The 27,568-nt window shown below is 39.9% G+C and overlaps 1 protein-coding gene across 4 annotated transcripts in view; it reads left to right on the plus strand.

The window, feature by feature from the left end:
• opcml (opioid binding protein/cell adhesion molecule-like) overlaps positions 1–27,568 on the plus strand; it is a 1,024,953-nt gene that overhangs the window by 432,874 nt on the left and 564,511 nt on the right. For all 4 annotated transcript variants that reach the window (XM_060847054.1, XM_060847056.1, XM_060847055.1 and 1 more), the window contains exon 2: positions 19,249–19,481. In XM_060847054.1, the coding sequence (XP_060703037.1) occupies positions 19,249–19,481 (233 nt within the window). The remainder of the gene's footprint in view (positions 1–19,248; positions 19,482–27,568) is intronic.

The raw sequence follows: 27,568 nt of genomic DNA on the forward strand, positions 1-27,568 counted from the left end.
AGACACTACAAAGCTTCGGAAACATCATGAGGTGGAAGCCAGACCCTTAAAACCAGCAGAAAATAAACAAAACCAGGTGCTCACCCGATAGATCCACCACACACTTTACCGCATCAGCGGACTCAGCGCAAACTGAAAGGCCTACGCCATCTTAAGTCTTAATTCAAGCAATGTGCACAGCAAGTGGGAACAGCCAGGTGTATTTAAAATTATATTTTCCACATTGGTGAGCTTAAACTTCCAAGACCCCAAAGGGCAAGGAAAATGGGTGAAGACAGTGCATTGGGATCCCAAGTGTAGGAAGCCTGATTAATATTTCAGTGACCAAAACTGTTGTCATCATATTCTAATAGTGTTTATTCTAGATAATTGTGTATTCAAAAGTATTTCTGTCCTATAGATAATTGAGTGTGTTAATTTCCTGTTCATTGCATTTACGATTATTTCCGGTATTATACTGACCTTCTATATTGTAAATAAACACAGCAATTATTTTGCCCTGAAACACTTGTCTGCTGCCTTCTTCATTTCTCATTTCCTAAATAAGTCCAGTGTCTAGAATCAGGGATTTGGGGGTGATTCGAACCACTTAAATATCAGAAAATTATTATTGATTGCAAACTAGAATCCAATGCTACCTCTCTCAAACAGTATTAAAATAATTCACCATGGCAAAAAAGATATATGAAAGTTAATCATTGAACCTCTTCAGACTACAGACAAGCCCATGAGTTACTAATTCAAAACTCAAAAATCCAATTGCAAAAATAAATGGCATTAAGTATACATAACTCACAAACCTGAAATCGCAGGTGAGATTTTATATCATTTGCACAAACATACAAAGCTGAGGTTTAACTGTTGGAATATGTTTTACTGCCATTGTTGTACACTGACATATCAGTGCACATCCATACACAGCTGTTTGTGTGGGGTCTGAAGATGCGGCCTGTTTAGATAACACAATACAACAGTACTATGCAACAATTGGGCAGTGAGAATGTTAAATAAAGCCAGCTGTAGCCAAGTAATATAAATTGCAGTCCAGATTGAAAGGTCAGAGATATGGTTTCATTTGCTAAAAAGACAGAGAGCAATCTTATCATGTTCTCATTTTACCTTTGCATTTTAACAGAATTTAGTAATTTACCAAGTTATGAAAGTGTGAATTGTACTTGTTCTGAGCAAACCAAACAAGATTAATACATTTCCTCTTTCCTTTGAACACCACAACCAATTCCACACTCTCCTCACCCCCATCCAATTATTTACTTTTTTGGAGATACTGATTCCTTCCTGGGACAATTTTTCATCTGTGAAAGGAATTTTCAGTACTTCATTCATGTCATAGAATGGTTACAGAACAGAAGAAAGGTTTTCAGTCTGTCATGTCTGTGTTATTTCTCGAATGGAGCAATTCACCTTGTGCCACATTCCCCCTCTATCCCTTAACTCTGCACATTATTCCAGGTAATGATAGAATATTCTGGCAGGAACTGAAGTCTTGACTTTGAGCTGAAAAATTTGCAAGAGCCATTCTTTCAGGGAAAGCCCACCACATCAAGTTCCACTTTGGCATTGAGTTGAACAGCAACTTGCCTTGCTCCTGTCACCAAGACAAGCAACCATCAGCCATTGGAGCTGGCAGCTCTGTTGATCATTGGTGCCCCTAAGATGGCAGTGGCTGCCATTTTCTATAATTTACCCATTCTTGATGAAGGACTTATGCCCGAAACATTGATTCTACTACTCCTCGGATGCTGTCAGACCAGCTGTGCTTTTCCAGCATGACATTTTTCAACTAAGGATATTGTAGGATACCGGATCAGAAATGAGGGGTGAGGTCATGGGTTATGGACATGGAAGGAGTTCAGCAGCAAGTGGCGGCTCACATTTGGCGATGCAATCAGGAATCCTCAGGCCTTTGAATGAGGGACACTCCTCCAGCAGCCTATAACCAACCCCAAAGAGGCTTGCTTGTCATGCTTCCCACTTGGCAAGTCTCCTGCCCACTACTGGATCATTACCAGTGGTAATGGGGTAATGACTTTTAAGTGGACATAAAGGGTTTTAATTGATACTAGACCAAGAAAGCCATCTTCAGTTTACTTTCTCAGACTAATTTACACTTTGGAGACAGTGCAACAAAGCCAGACTACTCATGAGCCAATCAACTTGTGGCCTTCTTATGGTGCCACTTTTTTCTCTCTTTCCCACACTACACAATGATTCTGCAGTGATCCTGCTGCACTGGATCCCAGTGTGCTTCGCAGTGATCCTGCTGCACTGGATCCCAGTCTGCTTCGCAGTGATCTACTGCACGAGATCCCAGTGTGCTTCGCAGTGATCCTGTTGCACTGGATCCCCATATGCTTTCAGTGATCTACTGCACTGGATCCCAGTGTGCTTTGCAGTGATTCTGCTGCACTGGATCCCTGTCTGCTTTCAGTGATCGTGTTGCACTGGATCTCACAGCTGATTTCAGTGATCCTGCTACACTGGATCCCAGTCTTCTTCACAGTGATCTAGTGCACTGGATCCTAGGGTGCTTCACAGTGATCTACTGCACTGGATCCCAGTGTGCTTCACAGTGATCCTGCTGCACAGTGATCCCAGTATTCCCAACACTCCTTTCTGTCTGTCTCATCATGATCCTGACTATCTGCGCACACCCCTGGTTTGCCTTATAGTGATCTTGATGTGCTGTGCCTTTCTCCCATTGCAATCCGAGTTGGCTTGATTTATCACACACTAATCCTGGTCTGTTTGACAGTGATCCCAACCTTCTCTCAATCTTCTCAATTATTGATAAATTAATGTTTTAAGATATCCTGTTGTGTTCACATGAATAAGTAGGTTTAGCATTTTATTTAATCTCAGGTTTTTTTGATTTCTACGTATTTATAGCTTTGCACTATAGATAGGAATAACAAAATAGTTAATTTTTTTGTTTCCCTAGATGCCTTAAGGTTTAATGTGCCAGAGTACAGGAAATTACGGGATGTATAATTTGTATTTTGTCATGGCTACTTAGAGAAGTGAGATAGGAAATGAAACAATAAAACAGGATGAAAGTGGTACAAGAGCAAGGAAGCATAAATTTAAAGTGCTCTGCAAAGGAAGCAAAGGGGAAGTGAGGAAAAATCTTTTCGCTCAGTGAGCAGTTAGGGCTTGGAATGCACTGACTGGAAGTGTGGTGGAGGCACATTCAATTGAGGCATTTCAAAGGACATTGGACGATTATTAAAAAATATTATGCGTAAGGTTGTGGACAAAATGCAGGAAATTACGTGCAGCGAAATGAGACACATTTAATGAACCAATGCAGGCACAATGGGTTGAATGGAGTCTCTTTCTGTGCCCTACCAATTCTGTCATTCTCTGATTCTCTTTCTGTTGTTTTGCAGGAATTATTTCCTTTCGAAGGGTGTCACAGAATAATACTTGTCATGTCACAAACAGTCAGCATTAACAGTGTTCTATGAACAATGGCTTAGAAATGACTTAAACGTTTCTTAATAAGTAATAGCAAGAGCTAGGGCTAAAAAAAGATCAGCTCGACAACCTGCCAATTGAGGGAATACACAATAATGTGGTTTTGTTTCCCTGTAATTCTAACTGCTTCAAAACTATGCATGTCTCTGGATATGTTGACCATGTGACAATGCTGTCTGTTTAAAAAGGGTATCTTTTTCCTTGGGATTTTTTTTTGAGCCGTAAAAGCAGAGATGCCGAAATGTCTACTTTAGCAATGGCAGGGAGTGGCCAGATTTCCCAGTTCAGGTTTTTATTTGTGGTTTGATTTAGTTGTAACAGAGAGATGCTGCTGCAGTCTAGAAGAAAGGTTCCAAGCTTCAGCAGATGATTTTTGACTGACTGTTCTCTCTGAAATCTCTCCTGCCTGTAAGAACCTATGTTTGAATTTATCTTTTGCCAAGTGGCGTGTTTGTAGAATGTTCCAGGATTTGGAACAGCTCTTTAGTTAATTGATGTGTTGGGTCAGTTAAGTTTTACAATATTAAGTTATTCTAAATTCCATTTTCTTTTCTTCATGTTTCAACTGTCGTGCTTAAATAAGTTCTGTTTTGCTTAAAACCGAGTGGTTTGACCAACTGGTATACCCACTTCACATCTGCCTTTAAAATAAGAAAATGTTAGGATCTAGGCTACCTTCTTAAAATATTTTGAGGGGGGGTCTGGCCAGGTCCATAACAACCACAATAACTGGAAACCTATGTTTGGTATCAAGAACGAATTATGTAACTGGTGAGTACTGAAGTTGAATGAAAACCAAGTCCAGGACTGCCTGCTATTTTCTTGTGGCAGAACTGTTTCGGGAGTAGTCAGAAGTAAGTCCCCTGGTTCTCCCTGTCGTTTGAAGAACAGGGGTTTTGGAATGACCAATAAATTAAATCTTCACTGTGTCTTGCTGCAATTGATAGCCAAGCCAACTCTGCTCATGATTCAAATTATTTACTTTCTATGTCTCAGTGCAATGAAATATTTGCAGTTACTTAGTTCAATGAGTTTTATTAGTTTACATCTAGACTACTGAATGAAGTGTCATTGGCTTAATATGCAGGAAGGAAGAGTGCTAACACTATACCAAAACCAAGTAACATCGTGGACGTGGCAAGTGTGACATCCTTGGGTAAGATTGGGCTATCAACTATTCAGATAATGGAAATGAAATGTAAAATTGCCTCTGTGGTAACTAGGAAGTTTTGTACTGAAGCTCCTTACTGAGATTTTGGTGTGTGATCTAAACCATACCATGGTTACATGCTGAATGAGCCATACATTGTCACCTTTTGGATGAAATGTTAAACCAAGGCTTGGCTGTCAGTTCAGGTTAATGTGCAAGATGATAATTTTCTTTCTAACTTGAGCTAGGAGCGTACTCAGTGTCATGGTCCATGTTCTTCCATCAATCAATGTCAGTAAAATCAAATGAACAAGTCAGAGGCTGCTGTTATGGACAGTGGACAGTCCCTGGCAATCTGTAAATATCATGGTGAAATAATTCCACAGAGGCTGGTATCCCATCACCAAGCCATCCTTTATTGCCACATAAGCAGTCCTTAACTATAGTACTGCCTCATACAGAGCCAAGCACCAGAGTGTCACTCACCTTTTTTATCTGTCAGCCAGATTAACAGCCCCAATCAGGGAAGTTACATTCTGAGATCCAGCTGGATGACCTTAGTACAATCACTACAACAGAGTATGGGGTTTGTGAATTGGGACATTGGTAAAACTATAATACATAAGATCACAGATTCTGAGAGAATGATCAGTCAAATTCAGCAGCATATTCAGGGAGGGGTTTGGAAAACATTCCTTCTCCCTTTGGCTGTGAAGAGTGCTATAAAATACTGTAGGTTTCATTTACCTGCTGGTTTTTCTGAGACTTGTGAAATCTGGTCAGTCATCATTATATTAAAATTGGGCTTTCAACTTCACTACGATGAACCTTAAATCTCACCACAGACCTGACTGTGGTGGTTCACTAATTGTGTTGTGCACTTTTTCAAACTCACCCACCCTTTATGGAATGTTTTAGATTCCTGTCTTTGAGATGAACTAAGCTTTTGAAAGATGAATCACATTCTAATCACATTATTTGCATTTTCTTTTCATGCTATGTGGCTAAAGAAGCTTAAAAATTCAAAAACGGCTGTTTTCTTAATACATGGATTTAAAAGTTAGGTCATTATTGTATGAAAGATCTCTCATCTGTATATACACCTGTAGGTTTTACAAGTCATGTTTGAAAATAATGACATATTGGATTGTTTAGTTATCTTAGGGGTTTAATGAATGACAGGGTCAAACAATCCTTTCAGAACAGTGACCTAATTCAATTTGTCAAAGCGCAGAGAGACCATTAAATGTACGTGGAAATTTGTTAGCTGTGCTGGTTTCCTGCAGGTAGGGTAAACATTGAAGTTCATGATCTTGTTTCTAGTGTTCAAGATAATTAACGACTCATTTTGGTTTGGGTAAACTAGGGATGTTATGCATTTGGGAAGTTCAGAGGAGACATGACTTGGATCAGAAGATGAAACTGCAGTCTGGTATCCCTCGCCAGCTTGAATATATTATTCATTCCTATGTTATGCAGCCTTTGAGGCTGTCAATACTCTTGTAGATTGACAGAATGGTTTTTGCTCAGAATGATGTACTGAAACATAGATTTATCAGAGTACCAGTGATCTAGTTTCAAGTTTTGAAATGGGTGAAACTACTCTCCTGACAATACCGGATTATTCAAAAGCCTTTGACAAATCTCGTTCTGAAAAACACTTTTCCAGACTCCACTACTATGGAATCAGGTGACTATTATAAAATTGGGCATAGTACTTCCTTTCCTGCAGAAGACAAAGCTTGGTATCAGGGGACCATTTTCTGCTGCAAATGTCTCTATGACTGTGTCAAGGAAGTGAATCAGGTCCTTTTACTCTTCTTGGAATACATAAACAACTTCTCAATAAGTTAAAAAAGAATTGTGTAGAATTATTAGCAGATTTCCATGTTTCATTCATCAAGAAAATCTTGAAATCACATCAATTCACTACAATTTGATTTTCTATCATTTCAAAACTACCAGGGCCAATGGGAAATGGCTTTTAATGCCAAGCAAATATGTGTCCAGTGTCGAAAACTGAGGTGCTGGAAAAGCACAGTAGGTCATGCAGCATCCGAGCAGCAGGAGAATCTACGTTTTGGGCATAAGCCCTTCATCAGGAATGTGGGCAAGGTGGGAGGGAGCTCAGAGATAAGTAGGGGTTGGGGGAGGGATTTATATGTCCAGTGCATTACAGGAGATGCTGTTAAGTTTTGGAATCAGATTTTTCAGCAGGGAGACACATAAGCATACCTGACAGTTCATCTTAGGAGCAATTTTCAATGATGATTCCACTCTCAGTTGAAAGCATTCAAAACAACCAGCATTCCTGATGAACATCAACTGTGGATCGTGGAAATCTACAGCAAAAGCAGATCATAAATTTGGCTCAAAGGGTCACTGAAAACAAAGTGTTAACTTTTTTTTCTTTACAGATGCTGCCAGACCTACTGTGTTTTTCCAGATCTCTTTCTGTTTCAGCATTCTTAGGTTGCTGAGTAGGAAACTTTATTATTGCTACAACAATATTGAAGGTATACTTACCAATCAGCTGTTCATGTGATCCTTGAGTGTAGAAGTTGTGGCTTGGATTCTTATTTGCCAAGAGATAGAATCAGTTTAAAGTGATTCAAGCATATGTGCAATGCACCAATTAATGTGGAAAATTTACCCGTGTCAGACCTATTCATAAATTTGGAATGGAAATCACCACAGAAAAGGAGGGAGAAAAATAAATTGACCTTGTTCTGTATAAAATATGAAATGGACTGCTGGGAAGTAACAGTCACGAGTACCTGGTGCTTCCACAATGATAAATCATAAGTTGGCTGTCCACACAAACTACAAAGACCATTTGATTGCAAGATGTTCAATCAACAAATTCCTTCCCAAGGACAATCCCACAATAGAACAAGCTGTCAAAGGCAATAGTCACAGCTGCATTTCTCAAAATCTTCAAGATGGCATTTAGAAGGGCAAGGCAGCAGATGCATGGGAACTCCACCAATTGTAAGATCATCTTTAACATTCCGCCAAGTCATACATCATCAAAACTCCCTCCTGAAGGTTTGTAGCTGTAGTGGCTGGGCTGCAGCAGTTCAAGAAGGCAGTTCACCACCACCATCTTGGTGGAAACTCGGGATGTGCAATAACTATTGTTGCAACCATTGACATCTACATCCATGAATGAATAAAACCAATTCCATCCCAGATTGGCAGTATACATTTAAGACAGTTACATTATAAAACAACATATTATAGTCCTGTATAAAAATATTGAGTTCACCTTCACTTACTACCTCTGCAATCGATTCAGTGCTGTGTCTTCACAGTTTGTTGTGTGTATTAATGCATAGTAACAGCTGTAAGCATGGAACTGAGACAATGTATGAGTATTCTTAACAAGAACTTCATATTTATGGCGGATGTTGTGTGAGTTCATATATCGGGTGTACTCAGATTCTATGTTTCAGGCAGTGCAAGAAATGACATCACATACTGTTTCTGGTTTTGGTCTCCTTTCCTAAGAAGGTTCTTGGAGTGGGAAATAAAAACAAAATGTAACGTTGGTCCATAGCATACAAGGATAAATAGAATTGACCTGTATTCACTGAAAATTAGAATAATAATCACAATTAAATGTTTAAAATTATTAAAAGGCTTGCAGGCTCGGTTATGAGAAGACATCTCCTCTCACTAAACTAACTAAATGTCAGGTTCAATATAGGAAGTGTTGGAGAAACTCAGTACGTCTAGCAACATCTGTGAAGAGATAAACTGAGTTAATGTTTCAAATTCAATCTGGTTTTTCTTTGCAAAGGTATCATCAAGCAAGTTTTACCGGGAGCTGCATAAGGAGATGTTCGTAAGGGAACCAAATGCTTCATCAAAGAGACAGGCTTCAAGAATTTGGAGTTGCTTAAAGACTTGGTTTGAACATCATTCTCAGGGATTTCCTGTGATGTAAATGGGTCATAGCTAGTGGACAGGGCAGAGGAAGAGAGTAGGACAGTACTTCTTAATTTAGTTGCCAACTTGTCTTATGGAAATATACAAAGTTAAAAGCCAAAAGAGAAAAGAAAAAATTACATCTTCAATGTGAAATGTTCAAGGCCTTTTTCTGCCTGGTAACAGTCAGCCTTCCTACAACAGGCTAATGTCAATCTGAAGCCACCTATTTATAGAGAGGTTGTTAAAAACGAGAAGCCAAACACTTTATCATGGAGCTGTGCTGCTGCTGAGACCAGCTGTAGGCCAATGTACAATAGCAAATGCGTGACAAATTTACAGCTTTATGCTAAAAGCATTCTACTTTCTTACAAGGACAGCCAACCCCATCAGGGTCACTACTTTGTGTGCTGTACCTGCTCCTCTTTAATGAGCAATAAACAAACTCTTGCTGCATGAGACACCATGTGGCACTTGAGATTTACAAGAACATTTTGCAGTTTCCTTATGGCAATGGTACTGCATTACTCATTGATTTTAAGGGAACAGAAATAATTTTTCTGAACAAAAGAGTTGATGATGAACTTTCGCAATTTTGTGTGGTTTGAACAGACGTTACTTGATTAGATTTGTTTGTACTATATATTTGATAGAAATGGCCTCTATCAAATGGTAATGTATGTGTAAATGTAATCTTGTAGTATTGTCCATGTCATCATAAGAAAGTGTTACTGCAGAAAATGACTTTAATACAGACGTAAGAGAAATTTGAAATAAAAGACAAAAAAGCTGGAAATATTAAACAGATTAGACAACATTTGTGGAGAGAGAAGCAGGAGTTAGTATTTCAGTTTGATGACCTTAAATCTGAACGGATAATAATAGCCCAATGCAAAACTGCAATGCCATTAAATTTATAATACCAAGGGAAACTGAATTGTGTAGCCATGATATGAAGTGACCTAGTCATTAATGCAAAAAGCTACCCCACAGTCACATTTCTATGTCCCAATTTAATTGCTTAACTGAGAAATACCTCTAGTGTACTGCATGAACTCACAGGATTTTATATATGCAAAACTGAATTGACTCATGATGGTTTCATGCAAGCAGGTATCACCTAAAATTTCTCATTTCATCTCAGAGTGACATGGTGGCTCAGTAGTTAGCACTGCTGCCTCACAGCACCAGGGACCCAGGTTCAATTCTAAACTTGGGTGACGGTCTGTGTGGTGTTTGTACATTCTCCCCGTGGGTTTCCTCCTGGTGCTCTGGTTTCCACCCACAGGCTAAATTGGCCATTCTAAATTGCCCATAATGTTAGGTGCTGCAAATGTGTTGCTGGTCAAAGCACAGCAGGCCAGGCAGCATCTCAGGAATAGAGAATTCGACGTTTCGAGCATAAGCCCTTATGCTCGAAACGTCGAATTCTCTATTCCTGAGATGCTGCCTGGCCTGCTGTGCTTTGACCAGCAACACATTTGCAGCTGTGATCTCCAGCATCTGCAGACCTCATTTTTTACTCATAATGATAGGTGCATTAGTCAGAGGGAAATGGGTCTGGGTGGGTTACTCTTTAGAGGGTTAGTGTGGACATGTTGGGCTGAAGGTCCTGCTTATACACTGTAGGTAATCTAGTCTCTGCGAGGATATGATTGTAGCTGAGTACTCATTATATTGAACGGGCATCCCAGAGGTTGAGAGTTCAAATCCCATTCTGGAAAACTTTGATACTGGAGAATGAAATGTATCTTTTCAATCTCAACATTAACTGTCCACTGTCAACACAAAGCATTTCCTAGTTTATGTACAACAGGGACTGACACAGAAAAGATTGGGCTGCTCAGGCTCAAAAATATGCCTTAACATCACCGTAGTCTTCAGAGATAGACAGCAGACACGAAAGGAACAGAGAATGTGCTATCTTGGTGCTGTAGATTCTATGTAAATCAAGCTGGTTATAGCACCTGGTATTTAGTGGCTCCCACTGTTAAGCTAATTATGTTACAATGGTTCTTCTTTGTATTAAAAGAGACCGATATATGTTCTTGACTACGTGTGTGGAATGGAAATAAGAATTAAAGTTGCATTTTAAATATCAAAAAAGGGAAAAAAAAAAGTCAAACTGCAGTTATAAAGCTGTTCCCTTTCCTTCCTTCCTTCCTTTTCCATTATTTATGGTGAATATTTCTCACTTGCATTATATTTTCTTTGCCTTGTGTTGCTTTAATTTCTTATTTTGCTGCCAAGAATTTTAGGCAAGCAATATCTCAAATCAACAGTTCCTGTGTAAAGTCTCTCTTCTCCAGTGACATCTGTGTCATTACTTAATTGAGGATGGCATCCAGGGACTGGTTTTAAGTAGGAGCTCAGAGTCCGCTTGGCACCACTTGTACATACATCTTAATCAGCGGAATGAAGTGGCAACTGTGTAACTTTTTAATAAGTGAGCATAGAGTAATTATGATTAAACATTATCCTCTACAGGGCATTATAAAGTTATGTTTCAAGTGCAAAATCTGGATCATAGTTGCAAACTGTTGAATTAGATTGGTACAAAGTGGTCCACAATAAACAGTAATTGTAATTAACAAAAAGGATTTTGGGTCTTCAGCTCAAATGTTGAATCATTAATAACAAATTTCAGATCCTGTGATACACAAATTGTGAGGATGTTCTGAATGAATGAGCTTAAGTGATCATTCTTATCTGTATCTATTATGTATCTGTTTCGAAAGCAGGTTTGAGTTTAAGTTTTGCTTAAAGGAGTATATTAAATAACATGCGCACGTAATGTGGAATGTGCTGCCACCCCTCCAGTAAAGGATCTAGACTGTGGAGACCTGAGATGCCACACAGTCACAGGGCTGTCTTAGTACTTTCAAATGCGCACATGTGTGCAGAGTGGCCAGAATGGATAGTTGCAGCGGTTCCTACCACTCACTAAAACCAATGGTAGCCAGACTGACTGAATGGATCCTCCAATGTATTGTCTGGGGCATAATCTCAAAGTAGGAAACCTGTGCTGTTGAAGTTGAAGACAAAACAGGAAACACAAAATTCTTAAATGCTTAAACAAAGGATTCTTGACGAATCAACTATAGTTGCAAGAAGAAAATATTCTGGACATTGCTGGCTGGCCAACATCTTATTGCCTTTGAGAAGGTGGTGGTGAGCTGCCTTCTTGAACTGCTGCAGACCACCTGCTGTAGGTTAATCCATGTTGCCCTTAGGGAAAAAATTCCAGGATTTTGACCTAGCGTCACGAAGGTGTTCCCATGTAATAATTTGCTCATAACTTAAGATTCAAGAAGATAATGTTTTTTAGTTAATTTCTATTATTCTTCAGGCACCAAGAAAATTCTCCTCACCTGTGTCTCTAGTTCCATGTGTTCTGTATTGCTCCTACTAGTTAAGGTCTTGGCTGTGATAAATCCAAGTTTGGTTGTTGAAGTGAGAATGGTTTTAGTTAACAGATAGCTCTTTTTCTGGGTATTTAGTGGATGTTGTTGGTACTAAATATAAACAAATTATTTGAGTGTCCTAAATACCGATAATGAGGCAACAAATTACGACATCCTGTTGTCTGACTGCATTTGCCAAATAATGCAAAATATTCTGGAATTGTTTGATGAATGCATTAGTAGAAAACAGAGGTTTGTGCTATCAAACAGAATTGAACCAGCAACAAGATGGTAGTGACTTTAGAAGATAACTGATGATAACTTGGTACAAAATGCCAGTTTCTAGAACCAAAGTTGAAAACTCAAGTTGGTTTATTGGAATGATTCTATGATCCAGAACCTAATCAGGGAAATTATAATTGGGTGAGGAAGAATAAAATATTCACGAGAGGCTGTGTGTTTTGTTTAAACAGCAGGAGGATGCCATGCATTTATTATTTTGTTTTAAAAAAAGCTTGGTTTATTTATACCTCAGCACACCAGCATCATGGTATCATACTTAGGAAGAGAAGGAGAACTCGAGGGAGTAGTTTTCTGTGGGAGCGACTGATAGTTGCAGCTCCACCGTGCATTTTGTTTTTGCTACAGGCATCATTGCAACAGTTGGGGCATAAAGTTCTAATTGCACTGCCTGTTGACTGTGGACATGTACATTGCAGCACAGTCAACTATATAAACTGGCTCAGTGTACCACTTGGTCTTGTGGGTGCAATCCACTTCAGGGATTAGAGTACAACTCCAGGTTGATCTAGGACTACTATACAAAGGAACTGCTGCCTTATTTGGAGGCTCCAGCTTTCAATAAAACATGCAACCAATTCATCACATGCTTTCTTAGATGAAAGTTAAAATTAAAATCCTGTACTACTGTTCCAAAGAAGAGCTGTTGAGCTCTTTAAGCTCTCCTGGCCAGTCGTTATCCCTCAGATAACATTTAGAAATAGGCTGTCTAATCATTATCACACTACTGTTCTTGGGATGTCGCTGTGCCAAACATAGCTGCCATTTTTTTTTAACGGAATGATGTAGAGGTGTGAGTATTGTACTGGAGTGGACAACTCCAGATTATGGTCCAACTGTTTATTCTGAAGTACAAGCTTTCGAAGTGTTGCTCTTTCATCAGGTAGCCACTGAGGCAGGATCATAGGACACAGAATGTATAGTAAAAGATCAAAGTGTCATACAACTGTTGCAATTTATTAAATAAACCTAGATTGCTGTTAATCTTTAATCTCTTCAAATGGGTTGCAGGTTTCTATTCATTAATATGTAAATCCCAGAACTTCTTTCAAGTCACATTCCCAAGATAACTTAAGGTTTTACAAAAAAAAGGTTTTACATCTCAGCTCAGACAGTGCACCTTACAGTCTGTCTGTATTCCAACTTTCAGTCAGACTGGCTCTATTTCCAAAGTAGGAATTAATAAAATGTCCCACGGACTGACTGCCTGCAGACTGTGTGCTTTTCGAACAAAATAAAATGTATCTGTAAATGCAAATCTGCAGATGCAAATTTGCTCCAAAGGCTTGCACTCCTACCTGTTGGACTATCAGCTTTTCGGAAAGCTAATGCAGCCTGTGATGATATTGCTCCTTTGACAAGGTTATGTCGTCTTTAGATTTTTTTTTCAGAGCAGTCCTTCTGGAGTGTCTAGTTTGGAGGGTTTTAGGGCCAATTTGCTAACAGATACTGCTTCAGGCAAAAGACTTCCAAATTTTGTTTTTAAAAACAGTTGTACAATTAAAGGAGAGTGGCCAATTCTCCCAGCTCAGCTTTTCTCTGGTCTGGTTTGGTTTGGGTTCAAATCTGCTCATCAGTTTTTTGAGGCTGCTGGTCAAAGAAACAGCTCCATGGAAGAAGATGTTCGATGCTGCATCTCTGTCTCTCTCTCCTGTAAGACCGTGTATTTATGGGGATTGTTGAAATTAATTGAAGCAACATTATTAAGTTGGGATAATCTGTTGGGTGTCTGGACCAGTTAAGTTAGTCCATATTCTGTTCTCTTTTGTTTATGTTTCATTCGGTAATATTGCAAATAAATTCTGTTTTGTTTGAACCTGAGTAGTTGGGGCAGCTGCATCCCTCCTGGAAATTCCACTTTACACCTGCTTAAAACAACTCGCAAAGTTCGGATCCGGGCTACTTTCTTGAAATGCTTTGAGGGGGGTCTAGCCTGGTCTCATAACATGCCACATCTTAAAAGTGGGGGATGACAATTAGCTGGTGTCTGTTTAAGAGACTAACAGTAGGATGGGGAAAGTCGTTAAGCAACTTGTGCTGATTCACAACTCGTGAGAGATTGCAACTTTGGAACAAAACCTAACCAGCAATTCCTGGACCAATCTATGTTGCTGATTTTCTACAGTTGCTGCAAAACAGGCAATGTTACCACAACTCTTTGCTAAACAAGGCAGAGCACAGTTCTAATCCAGAAATATAATTAAAAGGAATGATAAAATTAGAGCAGTTTGCAATAAAAAAAATCAATAGGCAATGTATCATTCTAACCATTCTTAGCCTGACGGGGGCAAGAAGGTAAATTTTCTTTCAAATATTTTATGGGGCAGAAGATTATATCCTCCTGCATTTATGGACTAAAATGATCATGAAATAGTTAATCATGCAACTGACAAAAAAAGAAGCAAAAAAAACCATTCACGTTGGGTGTGTTTTGAAGAGGAGAAATTTGCAGTCTCATTGGAAAGAACAGAACTGTGGTAAAAATTGGATAGATCATTCAAAAAGCTGGTACAGTTGTGAGAAACTGAATGGCCTCGATTTGCACTGTATGATTCTGGCGCAGTCATATATTGAACTAAATTATTTTTGTTAAAAAAGTTGCCAAGAGAACAAGGCGTTCTAATCATATGGGGATTAGGTTAGAAATAGCTCAATGACGTAAGCAAGGGATAGTCATGGCCAATCGAGCAGGTGTTTTTAGTGAGGAACATAGAAAACAGTTTAAAGCAGCAGATTATATTGCGGCAATGCCTGATGGCTTTAAAGATATAATTGAGAATGGAATTATGTTTGTGGATGGTTGGTTATGGGAAATGAATTCCTTGGTGGCTTTGAATTAGGTAAATATTCAGCAAAAGCTATAGTGGTTGAAATCCTGCATTTCTTTAGGGACAAGGTTTAATGGATGAATAGAAGATTAAATTAATAGGAGTTATTTTTTCCACTGAAACATGTTTTTGTTGCAAAAAAAATGTGCAATTGATTTTTGTTGATTAAGGATGTGGATCACTTGGTCCTCATTTCATTGTGAAAACAGAAGGTATCTTCTTAATTCGGTTTAGTAATCAAGTTTTTTTATACATCTGGTGGTCTAACATGAACTAGCAATTGCAGGCGATTAAAACAAGGGAAAATCATTTTGAAGGCTTCATCATGTGGATTGTGAAGAACATACACTGAGACATCTTCTGTTATGAGAAGACAAATGAACATTTGCTGAAGTTTGCAGTGTACTTTGGCAGTCTCTGGGACCTATATGTGATTATTAATGCCAACCGTTTTTATATTTTTTCATGGGTCCTTATGCTTTCAAAAGGTCTCAGAGTTTCTATTTTAATCCAAAAAAAACTAATTTGGACTGCCATGCAGAAAATCAACATTGTGTTTTATGTCCAAGGCGATGATAGTTCTTCTACATTGGTCCCATTGGCCTGGAAGTTTGCAAAGGTTGAGAGGGTCTCTGCATTAGTCATGATGGTGTTGGAGATCCAATTCTGGACGTCTTGCTTCTGAAGCTAACAACAGTGACTTTCATTGAGGATGTGGTGGTGGGGATGTGTGCCAGGGGAATGAGGGTGGGTTGCAGTGTGCTTATCTGTGAAATGGACATAGGATGGTCAAAACATGATTTGTGGGCTTTACATTTTAAAAGGGAAGGAGAAAACCTGCTGGAGTTCTTTGAAGCGGTTATATCCCTTTTCGAGATGTTCAGGAAAACTTTGGAAAGTTCAGATTACTTTTAGGATTATTAACAGTTGATGTGAATACATGCAAAAAAGTTGGTACTTTTAATTTAACTATCAACCTAGTAAGGTATTTAAATCCTTTAGGTTGACAGACAGATGGATTTGGTTGTTGTGGACAGGGCATAAGGCATGTGCAGAGGGTGAAGACGAGAGGCATGTTTTTAAATTATGTTTTCCCAGTTGGAACAAAGAATGTCCAGCACTAAAACTGGGCTTTCAGGCATCATGGCATTACCCACTAAAGGCAGTGTGCCTGCTTTTTCATTGTTTTCAGAGGTGGTGGTCAAACAGGCTGAAATGTATCAAAATATGACCATCTTTCATAAACAACATCCGGTCACCCATTGAGCCCAATGGAAATATCAATCAGGGAGATGTAATATGGATAGCTTATTCCCTGTCACCCATTTTACATGACTGGACAAAATCCGTGCCTACACCAGTGAGTTTAATTAGTCATCAGATTCATGTGAATTGATATGAACAAACATAACGCTTTGTCTTTAAAGAGAGCCTTACAATTCCTCCAAGAGTTTGAACTAAAGTCAGACATGTTTCATTGTGAGCGTGTTTTTTAATAATAATGAACTCAGTTGTTGACACATTACATCATATTTATATTGAAGGGGAAGCTCGAGAAACATTTGACTCCATAAGACAATAAGATATAGGAGCAGAATTAAGTCATTCAGCCCGCTCCATCATTCGATCATAGCTGATATTTTTTCTGAATATGCCTTCTCCCCATATCCCTTGATCCTCTTAACAATCGAGAATCTATCTCTGTCTTAAATGCACTCAAAAACTTGGCCTCCACCACCTTCTGCAGCAATGAATTCCACTGATTACCACCCTGTGGCTGAAGAAATTCCTCCTCATCTCAGTTCTAAAGGGTTATCTCTCCTCTATAAGGCTGTGCTGTCAGGTCCTAGTCTCTCCTATTAGTGGAAACATCTTCTCTATGTCCACTCTGTCCAGGCCTCTCGGTAATCAGTAAGTTTTAATCAGATTCCTCCTCATCTATCTGAACTCCATTGAATACAACCTCAACTGTTCCTCTTCTAACAAGTCCTTCATTCCCAGGATCCTTCTTGTAAACCTCTTCTGGATAACCACCAATGCAACACATCCTTCCTTAGATTAGAGACCCAAAACTGCTGAAACAGGAATAGATCACCATGTTATTAGATTTCATAGAGGAGTGTAGGGAAAATCCCCAAGTGGAACATCAGCATCAGCTATATACTGAAGACTTGTGCTACAGAACCTTCCACACACCCAGACATTCTGTTCCTTTACAGCTAAAGTACTACCAGCTGCCAGTAATGTAGAAAAATGACCAGTTATGTCCTGGCGAACAAAAAGAAAACAAACGCAACCTCTCCTACTCTCAATCATCAATATAATAATAGAATTTATGTTGTGCTTTCAAGCAGCATTTGCTCAGTAGTGATTTGCTGTTTGACCCGAGTTTGGGATCCCCCTGGCCAACTCAGCTCTTGACCTCATCACAGTCAAATATCAACAAAAGAACTAAATTTCAGAGGTGAGGAGAGAGTGACAGCCCTTGACATCAAGGTCACAATTAACCAAGTGTTGTATCAAAGAGGCCAAGCAAAATTGGAGTCAATCAAAATTGAGGGAGCACCCTCTGCTGGTAGGAATTATACCTGGCATGGAGTAAGATCATTGTAGTTATTGACTGTCATCATCTCCGCTCCAGGATATGACTTCAGGCATCATCTACAGTTATTTTGTCGATTAATTTTCCTTCCATCAATAGGTTATCGTCAGAATGTTCGCTGCTATTTGCACTAAGTTCTGCATCATTTCTGACTCCTCCGATAACAAAACAATCCATCAGAAAATGTAAACCAACCTGGGAATATCCAAGTTTGAGCTGACAAGCTGACCATTATTCAAAAACATTGCTCAACATCAAGAGATCTCCACTGGCTGAAAGTGATTTATCATTTGTGTGGCAAGTAAGATTTGTGTCACACAAGTACCAGGCAATGACCATCTCCAACAAAATATAATCTAACCATTGTCCCTTGACAGTTAATTGCATTATCATTGCTGAATCCCTACTGTCAACTTCCTTTGGGTACTATTGACCAGAAATTGCAATGACGCTAGTCATAAAAATAATAGGGTTACAGGAGCAGGCCAGAGGCTAAGAATCTTGCAGTGAGTAACACATCTATGAATAACTCTCCATCGACAGGGTACACTGAATGATATTAACTTGCTCCACCACCTGCATACACTCACAGCAGTGTTACCATGTACAAGATGCACTGTGAAAATTCATTAAGGATCCTGAGACAGCACCTTCCAAATGAATGGCCATGACCATCTAGAAGGACAAGGGCAGCAGGTACATGAGAGCACCACCACCTGCCAGTTGTCCTCCAAACCATTTACTGACTTCAAATCAGTACTTGAACTAGGTTGTCATTCCATGTTGAGTCAACATCTTGCAACTTCCTCCCTATCAGCACTGTGGGTGCACTTAGACCAAATGGACTAAAGCAGTTCAAGCAGACAGCTCACAACCACCTCCTCAAAGACAATAATCAATGGCAATAATGCAGTCCTAGCCAGTGAAACCCACATCCGCAGGATGAACAGGGGAAAACAGCATTAAATGGTTGGACAGTGGTGCCATTTCTGGGCTGTCTGTCCCACATAATTCTGCATGTGAATCCTATGTGTATAACTAACTGGATCATAAAATTGTACACTTCACATTTTTCACATTATTGTTTTTCTTTCTATATTACCTCGGCATTGTGCATGTTCTCTGTGTCTTTCATTCCTTTCATTATACTTCTAAATCTCTCAGGCTGAGATATTTCAAATATTTAACTAACCCCTGTTTCCAAATGCACAATTTGTTCTTTCCACAGATTCTGCCTGACTGGAATAAATCTAGCACTTATTGATGATATACTTTCTGACCATTATTCAAAAACGTTGCTCAACATCAATAGATCTCCACTGGCTGAAAGTGATTTATCCTTTGTGTGGATGCATTTCACCATTACTTAAGGATCCTCAGAACCTAAATACAACAATATATTGCTCCATGATAAAGTTGCACAAGTTGTCACAGTGATTAGTTAGGAAATGACAAGACATCGTAAATAATGTTTTATTTTAATTGCTCATATGTCTTCAATATTCTGATGTTTGTTTTTATTTTTTTATCTAATTTCAGGTGCTCTATTGACAGTGGAGTGACACGTGTGGCATGGTTGAATCGCTCAAGCATACTCTACGCTGGGAAGGATAAGTGGTCGCTCGATCCTCGGGTGGTTATCGTGACTAACAGCAAAACAGAATACAGCATTCAGATAGTGGGTGTAGACGTGTATGATGAAGGCCCATACACTTGCTCAGTTCAAACTCATAATCATCCCAGGACATCAAGGGTACACATAATTGTACAAGGTAAGGTCAGATTATGCTTATTCCTAACAGTTTGTCCAACTGAATAGGAAGAAAAAATGGTGCTGAATTAAAATTTTAAGAAAAGGTAATAGTAATTATCTTATTCAAAAAAATTAAAAAGACTTCTAAATTTGGTTCAGTAATTCGGCATTATTCCTTTTCAAAAAGGATTCACATAACCATTAGCTTGAATTGTGAACAAATTCTAATAAGTGTAATAAAGCTATTATTTCCTTGCAAATCATTTTTTTCTACCCTGAGCATTTAATTTCAAACAATTTTTAATGCTAATTACTTACATGACTATTACCATGTGCAATCTGGATTTTTTATTGCAGAGTAATGCAGTTTGAAAAAGTTGTTTTGCTAAGAAGTGAAGTAATCTTGCAGGTTTGGAATGTACCAGAAGTGATTAGGGATTTTAAGGTTTCCTGGTATAGATATACATATCATGATGTCTTTTTTTTGTTATGAGCAGTTTATTACCTTGGAGCAAGATAATATATACTACTCTGTCTAAGACAGTGTAAGATGATGCAGAAATATTCAAAGTTGAGACTTCATATGCCGCAAAGTTGCAAGAGAACATGATGCATAATTTTATATCAACCGTAGCAGTGGCTAGTATATTGCAGATAATCACATAAATCTATGGCTAGAAATTGGAAAACTAAATTGAGACTTCTGTCCTGACTGTTTATCGTTGATCCTTTCGGAACTGAATATATATCATGTTATGTAAGGTCGGGGTCAAGTTTGGCTTTCATCCTGTCATAGTTGTACAGCTAGCTGTCTGACATTGTCTTGGTGTGGGCATGAAGACTGGTCACCTCAAAAAGATCTGAAGGGTTCTCTAATCCTTTGGATATGTAACCTTTCAGGAGAGAAAAAGGAAGAATCTGTTTTAACACCATAATCTCCTCTGTAAAAGTTTTTCTTATTTCTCCTAGAGTAGTCACGATACTTTTTTTTCCAGGATAGGGCTTGAGAACTGCTATGGTATACGTTTCACAGTACCTTAGAGGTGCATGCATTGAGATGACATGAATTTGCATTTAGACATTGAAGTGTCGAGAGCTGGCAGATATCTACTCTGGCAGATAGTTTAACAAGTTTCTTTTATGAGCATAGTAGTCCTTATTTCCTGACTTAGAACAGTGACTAAAATTTATTCGTTGGAATCCAATTGGGGCATGTTTAGATCCAGACAGCTTGGATGTAAAAGCATGACCTTCCTAGTGTTTTTCTTCCCTTTTTATTCTTCACATTTTTTCTGATATTTTATTTAGATGCAAATTTGAGCAGATGGAAAAAATTCTATGTTCCATTTCTCAGTCCATTACAGTGAGTTGAGGAACTTGTGAAGACTGCAGAAATTTGTAGGAGAGGGAGGGATCTGTCAATAAGATCTAATAAATTCAACATTGAAATTGATAGCTGACAATTTAGCCATATTATAATAACTTGGTAGAGGAGCACAGCTGGAAATAGAGATAAAAGGTTCTACTTGTGCCACAGATTGTGATATTTAGGGTGTTTGTTCTGGGAGCGTCGTATTAATTAAGGGAATAAAGTATAAATTTGCATAATTGAGCACATTTTCAACACAGTTATTTAGCCCATAGCATTTGGCTTCCATCCAGAAGAATTTACTTTGCTTCTCTGTTGTTTCCTCAACTTAATATATTTGTGTCTTGATTCCAATTTTGTGAGTCTACTCTGGCAGATAGTTTAACGAGTTGACAGACAGTTCAGAAAGAACCAATGATCCATTGTAGTTATTAGTCCTGGATCCAATAGCAGTGGATCTTCAATGTGCTGGACTGTCACATTCTGATCTGTAATGTCAGCACAGAAGCCCCACTGTGATCATTGTAAGCAAAGGAACTTCAACTGCAATCCAGACATTTTAGCTGCAGTACCACTTGTTAACTCAGGAGAGGCTTTATTCAAGGAATTTGGAACTGTATGCTGTAAGATTTACCTTGAATGGAAAAGCATATTTGTCTGCCGATGTGACCTTTTTGAAATACACAAGTCTTGTTCAAATGATGTGCCCATGGGGTGTTCCAAAGATCCAACAAACTTCGTTAGAATTCCTGGCGACAGGCTGTTTAAACAAGATAATCAGAGCATCAGATCCTACATTAGGGAATTAGGATGGTATGTTGGTAAAGGCTCAAACTTGCAGCTTTTATCATCTGCTGGAAACCTATTATAACCTGGTTGGCCATAAAAGCACATCGGATGGAGGTGGGGATGTGCTGCTGATCATACAACAGGAGTAAAGATGCATCTTCATGAAAAAAAAGCAGAGGTAGAAACAAGAGGAGAAATCCAGGCTCAGTCTCCAATTCACTCAAAGAAATAATGGAGAAAAGGGAGATTTTGTTGAAATACTGGATAGTTGGTCAACCTGGTGGTGACAAATGAGTTTAGGACAAAATTAACTTATTTCTAAGTCTCAATTCCTTTGGACAGGTAATCACTTCACAATCCTGTTGCTAACAGCATTAGGGAGATCAAGCTATCATTCATAGATGGCATGGTGGTTCAGTGGTTAGCACTGCTGCCACACAGGACTTGGGTTCGATTCCACGCTTGGGCAACTGTCTGTGTGGAATTTGTACATTCTCCTCACACCTTGTGGGTTTCCTGCGAGCGCTCTAGTCTCCTCCCACAGTCCAAAGATGTGCAGGTTAGTTGGATTGGTCATGCTGAATTGTTTGTAGTGTCCAAGGATGTGCAGACTAGGTGGATTAGCCATAGTGCATGCAGGGTTGCATGGATACGGTGAGGGGGGAGCGGAATGGTTCTGGGTGGGATGCTCTTCAGCAGGCTAGCATGGATTTGATGGGCCAAATGGCCTGTATTCACAGTAGAGATTCTATAATTCCAGTAGGGGCACTGGTATGAATTTTCTCAAAACACAGGGCATTTTGTTCCATTCATAAGACGTAGGTATCACTGACATGACCAGCATTTATTGCCTATCCCTAGTTGGCTGTAGTGGCAATCTGCAGTACAAGGAAAAGGTATGTTGACTCTGGACAATTTTGCCTAAATTTGGTATTATTAGACGTGAAGGAATTCTGTTATGTACAAAGTGCGCTCCTTATCTTGTTAAAATTTAAACATATAATTTAGTTTGCAATCTGAATTGAGGGAGAAGTGGTTCTCAAAAACAAAATCTTGATATTCTAATAAATTATTTGACAGAACAGCTCAGTAAAGCAAAAATGTTGCAGTTCTCAATCATTGGTGCAGAACTTAGTATTCCTTTCCATTCCAGGAGTGGGCTGGGAAATGGTGGGGGAGGGAGCGGGGCTGGGGGATGTCATTCAATCGGGTGAGAAGGTGTGATTTGGAGAGTCTGTTGGTTTCCCAATTCCATCGGATTAATTCCAGGGTATGGGAGGTCAAATATCTCCAAATCCAAGGCCAACTGAAACTCTTAAGTGGTAAAATAAGGTTTAACTTAAAGGCCACATCCTCCTTATCCACACTAACACCACCATTAAGCTGACCCAACTTCATAAGAATTTGCATGAGTTATTTTGAGGAGACCCCTCCTCTCCCTCAAAACTTAGTGAATTCCAGGGATCTTGTGTTTGTTTATCCTCCCAGCCTTTGACAAGGGCTTTTGCCTGATACGTCGATTTCACTGCTCCTTGGATGCTGCCTGAACTGCTGTGTTCTTCCAGCACCACTAATCCAGGACTGGCAGTGGCCTCCACTCCCAATGACACTGTTTGCTCTGAGCCTGTATTGACCATCAGCTCTTAGAAATGTGACCTTCACCTTGAAGGTCCTGGAAAGCCAATGATAGGCAGGTAAATGTTTGATTGGATTCAAACTGCATGAAGGCTCCCAGGAATGACTCATTGAACAAGCCCACACTGTGATCAACTTGTGAGAATCTCATCAGGTGGGAGTTGTAGAATGTACTAACAGTCTAAAAATTGACTTTCGACCACTAATGATACATAAGCCACATTGATAAGAGCATAGTTAAAGAATTAGAACAATATATGTTTAATATTAATAAAGGTTAGCCAAATTTTATAATCAAAAATTAAACTTTCAATCACTTGAGTTTTGCTCTTTGTGTGGCATTGTTTGAATCCTTCAGTTAGTTCATTGTCATTGAAAATTATTTGTGAAGATTTGGAATGATCCATTCTTAACCATCTCACTAAAATTGCTTGCGTGACATGGACTAGTAACGATAGGATTAATTCATTTTGTGGTGAGATCAGTCTTGGCCCTGGGTTAAAGAGGAGAATAGAATATGTGTATAATCTGCTTAGACAATTCCTGTCTGGATTTCTGAAGGCATTAGACTATGACATTGAGTGCTTATATCACAAAAAAAATAAAATCAGTGTCTAATCTGGGTTTAATTTCAAACTGCTGATGGCTATTGATTGAGACAAATCTTGAGATTAAACCTCTGACAGTCTTACGTGCTGGTCACTCATAGCTAACTGGGCAGTATATTCTGAACCTGCTGTCTCCATCACGGCTGAAGACTGAAGTAATCACTCAATATTTGCATGTTGCTGAGAAAAAGAATACTCTAATTCTTGAAATTTGTTTCCAACTATTCTGTGATATGTACTCAAATAAAATATAATCTTGTAGGGGTGAGAGTGACATGGGCAATGTGTGACAAAACTAGGTGACAGGTGCAGAGAGTACCTTCCTGATGAAGGACATCAATTCTTCCACTCCTTGGACACCGCCTGACCTGCTGTGCTTTTTCCAGCATCACACTCTCGACTCTGATCGTCAGCATCTGCAGTCCTCACTTTCAACAAGTGCAAAGAGACCTCCCTCAATGTCAAGGTCATCGCAGTTTACCTTTTATGCTTTTCACAAGTGGTGTGGTGAGATACACACAAAGCAGTGGCAAGATGCCAATTGACAGGAATTAACACTTGTTTATGTCTTGTCAATCCACAACTCTCCTTATTCATATTCAATCTCCCATTTTACCAAACTTGCCAAATAAGCTAGCCTCAGGAAGACTCCACAAGGAAACCAAAGACTGTACTTGATGGATTCAGCTCATTGTTTGATCTGAACAGCCTCCATAATTGGACAACATTTGGGCAACAACATCTCAGAGCACCAGCCACATGGACTCTTCATCCATAGACATTGGCATCCAACATCAGCCAATCCATCACAGCCATCATGTCACTTCTCTGATACTGTAACAGGCCATTTAAGACACGCAGACTTGCATTGTGGGGCGTGCCAGCTATTAGCATTTAAAAGGGTGTAGCAGGGATACTTCACAAGCTGGGACAGGTGCCCAGTTCTATAATGCTGCATCTCAGGTCTGCATGTTAGCTGTCTGAGCACTAGCTCAATTTGCACCAACTTGCATGCTCACACCATCCATGCAAAGCCTTGCCTTGGCCTGCTATGCCTGTTGGAGTGGCAGCCAGAGCTACAGTCTTCACTAATGCACAGATAGGCTGCTCATCATGCTTGCCTGAATGGTCTGGGGTGGCAAGGAGTGGGATTTGGAGGTATGGACTGTTACATCATGGTAAACAGCACAGTGAGACATCAATCTAACATCTACAGCCCCCTTGGCAAACACACATTCATTACACCAAATTGCCATGTCAGGGCTTGGCATTGCCCTCATTCCAGTCAAGGAGGGTCATTGGTAGTCAGTGGGCCCTGATACCTTCAGCCAGGGGCACAGGGGCTTCAACAGAATCAGTTGTCCCCTTTGAATGCTCACAGCCAGGGGGTCTGTCCTAGGACCCACTGGACAGTTTTCAGCAGTCAGTCTTTAAGGCTTGCAAAAGAGGTCAGGAGAGTTATAGATGGCTATTTGGGGAGCTGTACACACAGCAGTCAGGTGTCCCCTCAATCATGTCCAGATGGTGTTTGTCAGAGATAGTCAAACCTCTGGGGTTAGCGCAGTCCTGGGGATCTGTCCTTTGAGCTTCCAGGATTATTCTGGTGAAGGGCTTGGAAGGGCAGGGAGAGTGAGAGAAGAGGTGGGACATGAGAGGCTGGTGATAGGAGGTGGGTAGGATGGGGGGGATGGAAAGCAGAAGTATAAAGGGGAATCTCAAATTCAATGAGTGAAATCGGAGGGCATGTTAGGTTGCAGGAGGGGTGTTATTGACCGTGACTCTCACAGGGGGAACATAAAGGAGCAGGGCGGGAATCCTGAAGGTGTTAGGCCAGGGTTCACCAGGTAGCAAGGACATTTATAGGTGAATCTCAGTGTGTTGGCTGTACACTGGGTGAGGATAGGTCAAAATGCTTTATCAGAGTACTCGGAGGTAATAGGGACATCCAGGCTCTGTCTGGGGTTCAAAGCAACCAAGTGAGGCATAGGTTGGTAGTGTGCATAGCAACTATGTTTCCTGCTATCACTTCCCTTTCTCCAGATGCAAATTGCTTCAAGAAAATGGCTGACACTAAACCTATAGTGTGTCGAATGTCAATTTGATGGATGAAAGCATGGGATCCACATTTGTGGACACCATAACATTGCAAAAACATGAAGCCGCCATTTGAAAAGTACAGCTCCATTGGATTTTCAATCATTGCATCACCATTTCACAGGCTACAAGAGTGGGAGGCTAACCTCTCCCAGTGACTGAGACAGTCAACGCAGCGTAGAACTGAAATGTGGCTGGTAGCTTACAAGGAGTGATAGATGACTTGTTTGGGATCTCTCAGCTGTAAATACATCAGGATAGTGACCGATACCATCTGAGTGAGGTTGCATGAGTTCATTTTATTCACCCAAAGCAGTTCAGTATTATAGTTGGGATTGGATTCAAAAACGTATCTGGCTTCCTCAAGATGCAAGGTGCCATCATCTGGACAGATGTTGCCCTGAGAAGACTGAATCACAACATGAAAGAATTCAAGAAGGGGTTCCTTTTCATTAATGTTCAGGTGATCTGTGGTCAGCATTATCACTCCCAAGAGCTGCGTGCCCAATGGCAGTTGTCGTGACTCATACATCCTAGAGCACGCTTGTACATATTTTGCTTTGGAAGTGCCTTTTCCTTCAGGTAACTGGGCGGGGGGAACAATGGCTGACCTCTGAGACGTTGGCTGATGACAGTATTGCACAACTCCCTGACTGCTGTGGAACTCAGTCATTAATTCCATTCCTGCTTCAACCAGGGCTATGGTGGAGCACATAGTGAGACTGTTGAAAATGTGTTTCCACTGCTTGGACTGGTCTCGGTGGACCCTCCAGTAAGGTCCAGTTCTCGAGTGCTGAAACACCCTGGTGTGTTGTGTGTGTACTCTGCCCAACTGGAGCAGACAATGTGCAAGATTCAGAGCAACTTCGAAAATGAGAGTAGTCGACTGAGGAGGAGGAGGATGAACACAAGAAGGAGGAAGCCATCTTTTTTGCATGATCGAGCTCAGTCGCAAATGGGCAGTACAAGCCAGACAGAATCTCATTGACATCGGTTATGACAGAGAATTGAGTGCAGCACACATTCAGTGGTTGTTGCATTTTTTTGGTCATGTTGCTGAAACCTGGTTTGCATTCCTCAGCCTTTGTTGGCTTTTTTTTCTGTTGGGTAAAAAATGAGGTCTGCAGATGCTGGAGATCACAGTTGAAAATGTGTTGCTGGTTAAAGCACAGCAGGTCAGGCAGCATCCAAGGAATAGGAAATTCGACGTTTCGGGCATAAGCCCTTCATCAGGAAGGGCTTATGCCCGAAACGTCGAATTTCCTATTCCTTGGATGCTGCCTGACCTGCTGTGCTTTAACACATTTTCAACTGAAGAATTATGACCCTCAGTTTAAGCAACTACAGGTCATCTCTCTAATAAAAAAAAGTGGCCCTATAGTACAGTCGGGGACAATGATGACATTATCTTGACATATACACATTGTTGTCATCTTGAAGTGACACATAAAAAGTAGGAGTAGGTAAAAAATGAGGTCTGCAGATGCTGGAGATCACAGTTGAAAATGCGTTGCTGGTTAAAGCACAGCAGGTCAGGCAGCATCCAAGGAATAGGAAATTCGACGTTTCGGGCATAAGCCCTTCCTGATGAAGGGCTTATGCCCAAAACGT

This window comes from Hemiscyllium ocellatum, chromosome 29 (assembly GCF_020745735.1).
Source record: "Hemiscyllium ocellatum isolate sHemOce1 chromosome 29, sHemOce1.pat.X.cur, whole genome shotgun sequence".
Taxonomy (NCBI): Eukaryota; Metazoa; Chordata; class Chondrichthyes; order Orectolobiformes; family Hemiscylliidae; genus Hemiscyllium; species Hemiscyllium ocellatum.